Consider the following 11,430-nt stretch of genomic DNA (forward strand, 5'->3'; position numbering starts at 1 on the left):
TAAAATATTTATATATATAATATATTTATAAATAAATATTTATATATATATATAATATATATTATATATAATATAATAAAATATTTATATATATATATTTATATATATATATATATTATAAATATTTTTTACTAATAATTGTCTGTATTCACCCACAAAACTGTAATCATTTATTAATTACTTTGTGAAAAGCGTTTTCTGCCCATTGTATTTGCATGTCAGTTCATTAAGTTAGTAAAGTCAGCCATTTGTATTCTTAAGGTACTTAAATATATAAATATATATGTAAATAAATATATATTTAATATTATAAATTATTATAAATTATTAACAATTATAAAATATTATTATAATAAATATTTATATATATATAATAAAATATAATATATATTATATATTATATATAATATAATAAAATATTTATATATATATAATATATTTATAAATAAATATTTATATATATATTATATATATTATATATAATATACTATAATAAAATATATATATATATATATTTTTTTTTTTACTAATAATTGTCTGTATTCACCCACAAAACTGTAATCATTTATAAATTACTTTGTGAAAAGCGTTTTCTGCCCATTGTATTTGCATGTCAGTTCATTAAGTTAGTAAAGTCAGCCATTTGTATTCTTAAGGTACTTAAATATATAAATATATATGTAAATAAATATATATTTAATATTATAAATTATTAATAATTATAAAATATTATTATAATAAATATTTATATATATATAATAAAATATAATATATATTATATAATAAAATATTTATATATATAATATATTTATAAATAAATATTTATATATATATAATATATATTATATATAATATAATAAAATATTTATATATATATTTATATATATATTATAAATATTTTTTACTAATAATTGTCTGTATTCACCCACAAAACTGTAATCATTTATTAATTACTTTGTGAAAAGCGTTTGAATGGCGACCGAAGACGCATACACATGTTGTCGCTAATGTAAAAGCGACACTGTTTTTTCTCGACAAACAGTGTTATTCTTGTTTTTGAGAGTCAACCATAAAGCCGCATGATAAAGCATCCTTGACCGGAGGTGTTTTATGTTTTCTAAGCTGGCTGTCATGTGTGTGTGTGAAAGTATGATGGCCTCAGAGACGTTTAACTGAATAACAAAACAAGGCATTCATTCCAGAGTTCTTTACCGAGACAGAGTTAACTCTTGTGACTCTTGTTCCGGTCTAGGATTTAACCAAGACAACAATTTCTCTTTTATGCGCTGATCAAAGTCGGCCAACCCTCCCAAGTTGCGTATCGGAGGAAAACGTTTTCTGTCTCTCTCTTAGTATGTTTTGCATCTCTCGCTGTATTGTAGCAACTAGAGGCTTCTAATTCCTGAAGTGAAATCCTCTTAGGATCTATTTCCGTGAGGTCTAAAATCTCCGTTAGACCTTGCTCATTGGCTGGAGAGCACCAACACGTTTATCCCAAAAAAAAAAAAAAAAAAAAACACACCAAGCAGCAACAGATAACTTCGTGAAGACATCGAGTACACGCACAACTTCAAGGCAACGCGGTGAAAGGTAAGAACGAGTTCGATTTTCTCATACTACTTTTAAATTCTCATTATTCTACGCTCTTGTGTGTATTATCGTCGTAATACGCAAATAAGATGAGTTTTTGCAGCACAAAATACACAAACAAAGCAGTTTCTTGTTGCTACCGTGTCACGGGTATAGCATCTGCAGACTCAAAAGACTTCACTGTACACACACGTGTACACACCAGGAAATGGAACCACAAAACATTCATACAGGACTCACCAGGGAAAGTATTTTTGTAATTCTAATGCTTTTATTTCATTCGAACATGCATCAGATGACAATTGAATGCATCACATAATCAGTTCACAGTTCCACACGTCCAAAAAAGGAGTAGGAAGAAGCAAAGCTTATTAAATCCTACCCCTCCATCTGGTACTCAGTTACAATCAGTAACTGTTACATTTGTTCACTTCCTGCTTTCCTAATATAGTTTTAGTTTTTTGTTGTTGTTTTTTTTTGGTCAAATCAGTTCCCAGTTCCACATGTCCAAAAAAGGAATAGGAAGAAGCAAAGCTTATTAAATCCTACCCCTCCATCTGGTACTTTTACAATCAGTAACTGTTACATTTGTTCACTTCCTGCTTTCCTAATATAGTTTTAGTTTTTTGTTGTTGTTTTTTTTTTGTCAAATCAGTTCCCAGTTCCACATGTCCAAAAAAGGAGTAGGAAGAAGCAAAGCTTATTAAATCCTACCCTTCCATCTGGTACTTTTACAATCAGTAACTGTTACATTTGTTCACTTCCTGCTTTCCTAATATAGTTTAAGTTTTTTTTTGTTGTTTTTTTTGTCAAATCAGTTCCCAGTTCCACATGTCCAAAAAAGGAGTAGGAAGAAGCAAAGCTTATTAAATCCTACCCATCCATCTGGTACTTTTACAATCAGTAACTGTTACATTTGTTCACTTCCTGCTTTCCATAATACAGTTTAGGTTTTTTTTTTGTTTTTTTTAATAATGTAAATCGTACCGAAGTACGAGGTGCATTACGAGGTTCATCCTTGTATTTAGCAAACATCAACTGCTTTTTTAAAGTAATATTTATCTATGTATGTATTTATTCCTTCATTTTTATTTTTTCTGTTTTTATTGAAGCTGAACCAAATTGACAAATGGTCTCAAACTGTAGGATGGAAATTTTCCAGTCATTCTAGTTTTGTTGTTTTTGTAGAATTTTATTTTACAATAATTAATCTTATTTTATTTACGACTTTTATTGAAGTCTTTCTTATTTTAGAATTATTTGTATTATTTTTTTAGACTTTTATTTCAGTCATTTTTGCTTTTGAATTATTTTTTGAATTATTGATATAATTGATATAGACTTTTATTTCATTCATTTTTATTTTGTATTTTTTTATGATTTATAAGACTTTTAAGTCATTTTAATTTTTGAATTATTTCTAAAGTTTAATTTTTTTTAAATTCTTTTAAAAATTTAATTTTTAAAGAATTTTTGAAAGAAATTTAATTCTTTCTCTGTATTTTTATTATTTTTTAGACTCATATTTAAGTTTTCTTTTTTAGACTATTAAGTATTTTTTTTTCCTTTTGTCCCGTACCGAAGTAGTAGGTGATATAAGCATCCAATGCCATAATGGGTACCATAGTAAGTGTCAATATAGTGATATATATAGCACATCATGACTGGTTCAAGACTCTTCATCCTTGTATTTAGCAAACATCAACTGCTTTTTATTTAAGTAATATTTTATCTATGTATGTATTTATTCCTTCATTTTTATTTTTTTCTGTTTTTATTGAAGCCAAACCAAATTGACAAATGGTCTCAAACTATAGGATAGAAATTTTCCAATAGTTATTATTTTTATTTACATAAGTCATCCTAGTTTGTTTTTTTTGTAGAATTTTATTTTACAATTATTTGTATTGTTTTATTTACGAGTTTTATTTAAGTGTTTCTTATTTTGCAATTATTTGTATTATTTTTTTTAGACTTTTATTTAAGTCATTTTTGCGTTTGAATTATTTTTTAAATTATTGATATAATTGATGTAGACTTTTATTTCATTCATTTTTATTTTGTAATATTTTCTAATGATTTATAAGACTTTTAAGTCATTTTAATTTTTGAATTATTTCTAAAGTTTTAATTTTTTTTTATTCTTTGTATCTTTTTTTAGACTTTTGTCATTTTAACTTTTCTGTATTTTTATTATTTTTTAGACTCATATTTAAGTTTTCTTTTTTAGACTATTGATAGTTAATCTATATTAATAGTGTAATCTATTTACTCGTAGATTTGATATCAAATATGTTACCGCAATATATGCAATGACGTAGCATGTACTGTAGGAAAAATATGTAACGTGGAATTTAAATAAGAAGTGAGTTGATTACGAATGTGGTGTTGACAAAGTATAAGGAAGAACAATAATGAACATTATCTTACACCATTTTATTACATATTTATTATACAATGTGTACGTACATTTTACTCCTGCATGTACTGTTTACGCTTCATTATTTTATCTTTTAATAATTTAATTAAATTATTGTTATTATTGTTACACACTCTGGACTTATTCATTCATTCATTTATTTATTTATTTAGCTATTTCTAAATTTTTCTTAACTGTGCTATTACACATTTTTATCATTTTCTTATTCATTTATTTACTTCTTTATTATTAAAAAAAAATGGTAAACTGGTACATATCGAACAATTTCTGCTTCTTCCTGCTTCTTTTCGGATATTTTGAATTGTGACGCACTTCAACCTCGCATGCATGTCCAAAATAAACTAAACCATTATCATTATTATTATTATTATTATGGGATGATAAGTCTTGTGGAATACTTGCATTATACTTAATGCATAAAGTACATTGTTCTAAAATTAGGACATAGTTCTATGTATATTATAGCCTGTTTAGCGACTAGCAAAGCCACCGGGAGACCTGCTGCATTCCACTAATCCTCTTAGACAGCATTAATTGAATTAAATATCATGGGGATATCTTTGTAAACAAATCTGGAGCTATGAAATGATCTTATTCGAGCTAACAAATGTGACCGGTCATCAACGTTTTATGTATTTTAAAAAAAAAAAAAAACACGAGTGGCTACTCTTGTGGCCAACGACATCATCATAATTTGGATTGAATTGTCAGTTTTGTGTTTTATAGGCTAAGCAGAAACATGTCGAACCAGATGATTGACTTGGAAGAAACAGCAACCCACACGGGTGAGTGGAACAGTTTTTTTTAATTCATGATACATAAAATTATGGTGTGTTTGTGTCATTGAAAATCCTCCACGGTCACGGTTTCATCTGATAAACAATATTAAATTCATCACACAGCAACTTAACACTCAAATGTTATACCTCAAAACATGGATAAACATGTACCAATATGAGTTTTCAATGAAAAAAACCAAACGTTTTTCCATAATGCCATACACGACCTGAACTCCATTAAAGAAATATGTTTTTCATCACACAGCAACTTAACACTCAAATGTTATACCTCAAACATGTATAAACATGTACTAATATGAGTTTTCAATGAAAAAAACAAACGTTTTTCCGTAATGCCATACACGACCTGAACTCCATTAAAGAAATATGTTTTTCATCACACAGCAACTTAACACTCAAATGTTATACCTCAAACATGTATAAACATGTACTAATAGGAGTTTTCAATGAAAAAAAAACAAACGTTTTTCCGTAATGCCATACACGACCTGAACTCCATTAAAGAAATATGTTTTTCATCACACAGCAAGTTAACACTCAAATGTTATACCTCAAACATGTATAAACATGTATCAATACGAGTTTTCAATGAAAAAAAACAGGTTTTTCTATAATGCTCTACAGGACCAGAACTCCATTAAAGAAATACGTTTTTCTACACTTACTTCTTGTTGTTGCTATCGTTTTATTATGAATCGAAAAATATTCTTTAGGTCTTAATTTTTTATTATGTTGCCTTGACTTCGGCTCTAATGTCAATTTGGTAATTGTTTATTTTAGAATTTTAATGTTTAATAGCAGAGTGGATGTGTACAGGAACTACTCATAGTTTAAGTGAATTGCACAGTTTCATCTGATAAACAATATTAAACTCACCACACAGCAACTTAACACTCAAATGTTATACCTCAAACATGTATAAACATGTATCAATACGAGTTTTCAATGAAAAAAAACAGGTTTTTCCATAATAGTCTACACAACCTGAACTCCATTAAAGAAATATGTTTTTCTACACTTACTTCTTGTTGTTGCTATTGTTTTATTATAAATCGAAAAATATTCTTTAGGACTTACATTTTTTGTTATGTTGCCTTGACTTCGGCTGTACTGTCATTTTGGTAATTGTTTATTTTAGAATTGTAATGTTTAATAGCAAAGTGGATGTGTACTGGAACTACACATCATTTAAGTGAAATGCTTTTGAATCTATGAATAGAACTATTGATGAATTATGTGTAATTATGTCAAACATGTATAAACATGTACCAATACGAGTTTTAAATGAAAAAAAACAAAGGTTTTTCCATAATGCCATACACGACCTGAACTCCATTAAAGAAATAGCTTTTTCTACACTTACTTCTTGTTGTTGCTATTGTTTTATTATGAATCGAAAAATATTTTTTAAGTTTTACATTTTTTATTATGTTGCCTTGACTTCGGCTGTAATGTCATTTTGGTAATTGTTTATTTTAGATTAAAAAAAACATTGTAATCATTTTTCCATATGATTGTGAATGCTACAATACCACTAAATGCTGTATGCTAATATGTCCCAAGGGCCCAAGGGAGTCATCAATGACTGGAGGAGGTTCAAGTTGGAGAGTATGGACCAGGAGAACCTGCCACCTGCCAAACGAGAACTTCTCAGACAAATGTCATCCCCTAATAGGAAAAAGGACGACTCCAGGGCAAATCTGAATCGCAAGGTATGCAGGAAATATCGTTTCATGAGTTGAGTAAGGTCATTCTTTAAGGTATTTTATTCATTCATTCATTTTCTACCGCTTTTCCTCACGGGGGTCGCGGGGGTGCTGGAGCACAGTTCAGATACTGTGAACATCCAGCAGCAACACAACATTTTGGCATGACTACTATTTTGATAAAAAATATACTGAACCAGGGCTGCACAGGGGGCGGGTGGTTAGCACACAGGCTTCACAGCTAGGAGACCCAAGTTCAATTCCACCCTCGTCCATCTCTGTGTGGAGTTTGCATGTTCTCCCCGTGCATGTGTGGGTTTTTTCCGGGTACTCCGGTTTCCTCCCACATTCCAAAAACATGCTAGGTTAATTAGCGACTCCAAATTGTCCGGAGGTATGAATGTGAGTGTGAATGGTTGTTTGTCTATATGTGCCCTGTGATTGGCTGGCCACCAGTCCAGGGTGTACCCCGCCTTTCGCCCGAAGACAGCTGGGATAGGCTCCAGCATACCCCCACAATCCTAGTGAGGATAAGCGGCATAGAAACTTACAAGAAGAAAGTTGAAATAGTTAACAGAACTGGAAAATCAGCTGTAATTTTGCAAGAATAAAGTCAAAATATTGAGAAAAAAAATTGGCAATTTGACGAGAATAAACTTGTAATATTATGAAAAAATTAAAGTTCTTCAAAGTTGTAAAATTATGAAATGGATATGTAATTTTTTGAAAATTAGGTTGAAAAAGTCCTAATATTATGTGAATAAAATCATAATATTACTAAAAGAAAATTTTGAAGAAAGTTGAAATATTTGGAAAATTAAATTTTTTTTAAATGTAGGAAGACCTCAATGAAAGCTATGTATTAAGCGTGGGTTTTCTCCGGGTACTCCGGTTTCCTCCCACATTCCAAATACATGCTAGGTTAATTAGCGACTCCAAATTGTCCATAGGTATGAATGTGAGTGTGAATGGTTGTTTGTCTATATGTGCCCTGTGATTGGCTGGCCACCAGTCCAGGGTGTACCCCGCCTTTCGCCCAAAAGACAGCTGGGATAGGCTCCAGCACCCTTGCGACCCTCGTGAGGATAAGCGGTAGAAAATGAATGAATGAATGAGTACTCCTCCTATTTTGTGTGGAAGTGGTAACTTTTAGGCTTCTTATTTTGTCTTTCCCCACCCTCGGCCATCTCTGTGTGGAGTTTGCATGTTCTCCCCGTGCATGCGTGGGTTTTTTTCCGGGTACTCCGGTTTCCTCCCACATTCCAAAAACATGCTAGGTTAATTAGCGACTCCAAATTGTCCATAGGTATGAATGTGAGTGTGAATGGTTGTTTGTCTATATGTGCCCTGTGATTGGCTGGCCACCAGTCCAGGTTGTACCCCGCCTCTCTCGCCTGAAGACAGCTGGGATAGGCTCCAGCACCTTCTGGTAGAAAATGAATGAATGAATAATATGCGTCTTTTGAATGCTTAGTTAAGGGACAAGGGATTGTAGTTTTTTCTTGTAGTATTTTTTTTACATCCAGAAAACTCCATGTCTGATAAAATATATTTAACGGAACCACTTTTCAGATGAGCGTCCAGGAATACGAGCTCCTTAAGGACGAAGATGAAGGCTGTCTGAAGAAATACCGAAAGCAATGCATGCAGGAAATGCACGATAAGCTCAGCTTTGGGCCAAAATTCGAAGGCGTACACGACCTGGACAGCGGCGAGGCGTTCCTCGAAGTCATCGAGAAGGAACACCACAGCACGGTGGTCGTGGTCCATATCTACAAGACGGGCGTGAAAGGCTGCGAAGAGCTCAACAACTGCCTGGACTGCCTGGCCACAGAGTACCCCACCGTGAAGTTCTGCAGGATCGACGCCGTCGCCTCAGGTGCCGCTGAAAGGTTCTCGGATGAGGTGTTGCCTACACTTTTGGTCTACAAGGCGGGAGAACTGCTCGGGAACTTCTTGGCCTGCACGAAGCACTTAAATGAGGAGTTCTTTGCGACGGATGTGGAGGCTTTTCTCAACAGTTATGGTCTACTGCCTGAGAAGGAGATGCCGGTGTTGGCCGATGAAGAGGAGAACGACGTGGAGTAAAAAAATGGCTGCCGTGGAAGAAAGAAGCTGCCGAGGGTTGGATGTGGAGCTTTATGAGTTCTATCAGATAAGATCTAATAACATCTAGTGAAGGCCTCGCAAACATGGCTGCTCTCAAATATGATTTTGGTTAATTAGAATGAAGAGTTTTAAAATACAAATTGTCAAAATAAAAGCCCAAACCATCTATAATCAATAATGTAAGGTTTTGCTTTATTATTTTAGAACAATTGACATGTTATGTATATTTAATGGATGTTAATTTCATGAATATTTAAAAAAAAAATTAGCATTCAACTGAATATTTACGTATGTACATATACACTGTATTCGTATGAATTTAGATACTTGAGTTTGATTCCATAGTCCATTAAAGGACGTTTTATTTTTTTGGTCTTTCTTTGTAACTCAACTTTACCAAAGAAGAGTAGATGTGGAAGAAGGTTGTAAACATATCTTAACATACAGTGGAACCTCAGTTAGCGTGTTAGCTCATTTTGCCTCGGTTAGCGTACATTTTGTGGTTAGCGTACAATATGTCGTGCTTTTCGCCGTGTTATTAATAGTACACGACGGGAGTCCAAATGTCTTCTGAATGTATTTTTATCACAAATGTTTTTGTTAGCGGGCGGCACGGCGGTCGAGTGGTTAGCGCCCAGACCTCACAGCTAAGAGACCAGGGTTCAATTCCACCCTCGGCCATCTCTGTGTGGAGTAACTATTTTCATAGTTAGTCATAGAGAAAAGAAAACCTGTTTGCAGCCTTCTAAATAATATAATTAGAGCCCTCTAGACACAAAACAACACCCCTATAGTCACGTTTACAGTCATATTACACATTTGAATAGACTTATTAAGAGTAAATAAGCCATTTATGACATAAAACAGTAGTAGTGTTATTATTATGATTGTTTATATATTATGATTATTTTGATCATGTTATGGGCGACACGGCGGTTTAGTGGTTAGCGCGCAGACCTTACCGCTAGGAGACCTGGGTTCAATTCCACCCTCGGCCATCTCTGTGTGGGGTTTGCATGTTCTCCCCGTGCATGCGTGGGTTTTCTCCGGGTACTCCGGTTTCCTCCCACATTCCAAAAACATGCTAGGTTAATTAGCGACTCCAAATTGTCCATAGGTATGAATGTGAGTGTGAATGGTTGTTTGTCTGTATGTGCCCTGTGATTGGCTAGCCACCAGTCCAGGGTGTACCCCGCCTTTCGCTCAAAAGACAGCTGGGATAGGCTCCAGCACCCCCACGACAGTATCACTCGGATACTGTGAACATCCAGCAGCAACACAACATTTTGGCATGACTACTATTTTGATGAAAAATATACTGAACCAGGGCTGCACAGAGGCCGGGTGGTTAGCACACAGGCTTCACAGCTAGGAGACCCAAGTTCAATTCCATCCTCGGCCATCTCTGTGTGGAGTTTGCATGTTCTCCCCGTGCATGCGTGGGTTTTCTCCGGGTACTCCGGTTTCCTCCCACATTCCAAAAACATGCTAGGTTAATTAGCGACTCCAAATTGTCCATAGGTATGAATGTGAGTGTGAATGGTTGTTTGTCTATATGTGCCCTGTGATTGGCTGGCCACCAGTCCAGGGTGTACCCTGCCTCTCGCCCGAAAATGAATGAATGAATGTTCTTGTTAGCATAACTTGCTAACAAAATGGCCACCGGAAGCAGAAGTCAGCTGTGTCGCCCGTCTAGATATCATCTACGGTTGACTCTCCAAAACACATTTTTATAGTTTTACAATTTGTTTTACTTGCATAAAACTCTAAAATTCGAAATGCATAAAAATGAAAAGAATAAATATAAATAAAGATTTAAAGTTACTTTAACCTTCACTGAAAACCTGAGTGTTCCCAAAGACAGTCACCACAAGGACACCAACTTCCTGTTATTTGTTGTATTCAATAGTGTGCAACTTAGTTTATCTACATTTTGGGTTGAGGGAATTGAGGCGAGAAACTTAATACATTGAAAAAATGACTCATGGCAAAACAAGCATGTGGTGTCCATGTGTTGTCTCGCTGTCACATAGTGATTTTGGGAACAGTCATGTTAAGAAACACATCTTTAATGAAGATAAAAGTAAATTCCTTCATCACTTATATTGCATTTTAATTGTTTTTTGCATGTGCAACTAACTTTTGTGTCATTTTTGGATTTATTGGATTTACAGAATTTTTTTATGGGAAAAAAAAATGTTTTGGTGAGCATCCATTTCTGTTAAAGTCACTTATTCTGGAACAAATTAGACACTAACTAAGGTTCCACTGTATACCTGATCAGATAGTGCCATCTACGAAATCCATTCCAGTATTTTGTGTATACAGAATTTAGTAAAAAAAAAATTTTTTTAAATGTATCTCAGCAGACTGTAATCACCATACGTCGTTTTCCTAATAATTACATACAGTATTTATGTTAATTGTACATAATTTAATGAATAAAACATGAAAATTCCATTTGAGTTTACATTTCATTGACTGATCACCTCCACATGTGAAAGTGAAAATAAAATTGTAAGGTAAGTCTTGTTATGTTTTATTTTGTTTTATTATGTTGAATGATGTGGGTATTCAATCTGGGTCCTGGGTCCAGGAGATTTAGCTAATGAGGTTAACATAATGCTTTGCTAACAGCTGTCTCTTTGCCGCTACTAGAGTCTAGACTCCTTAATCTATCGCCGTGCATTGTATTATGATAACCAAAAAAAACTTTTCCTAAAAAGTCACGTCCCATGCCCACATTTTGATTTTCCGACCGATAAATCATGTTAAAAGATGACAA

At 33.2% G+C, this 11,430-nt stretch overlaps 1 protein-coding gene across 1 annotated transcript; it reads left to right on the forward strand.

Annotated features, from left to right (window-relative positions):
- Positions 1 to 1,480: 1,480 nt before the first annotated feature.
- Positions 1,481 to 11,105, forward strand: pdcb (phosducin b). The gene is made up of 4 exons (XM_058074446.1): positions 1,481 to 1,590; positions 4,757 to 4,815; positions 6,394 to 6,542; positions 8,109 to 11,105. The coding sequence occupies exons 2-4, from the start codon at positions 4,770 to 4,772 to the stop codon at positions 8,622 to 8,624; spliced, it is 711 nt and encodes a 236-aa protein (XP_057930429.1). The 5' UTR covers positions 1,481 to 1,590; positions 4,757 to 4,769; the 3' UTR covers positions 8,625 to 11,105.
- Positions 11,106 to 11,430: the final 325 nt, after the last annotated feature.

Source organism: Doryrhamphus excisus, chromosome 5 (genome assembly GCF_030265055.1).
Source record: "Doryrhamphus excisus isolate RoL2022-K1 chromosome 5, RoL_Dexc_1.0, whole genome shotgun sequence".
Classification (NCBI taxonomy): Eukaryota; Metazoa; Chordata; class Actinopteri; order Syngnathiformes; family Syngnathidae; genus Doryrhamphus; species Doryrhamphus excisus.

Coding starts and splice junctions, on each gene's coding strand:
- pdcb (XM_058074446.1), top strand. CDS start 4,770: ATGTCGAACCAGATGATTGACTTGGAAGAAACAGCAACCCACACGG. Junction 4,816..6,393: donor AGAAACAGCAACCCACACGG/GTGAGTGGAACA, acceptor ATATGTCCCAAG/GGCCCAAGGGAGTCATCAAT. Junction 6,543..8,108: donor GGGCAAATCTGAATCGCAAG/GTATGCAGGAAA, acceptor ACCACTTTTCAG/ATGAGCGTCCAGGAATACGA.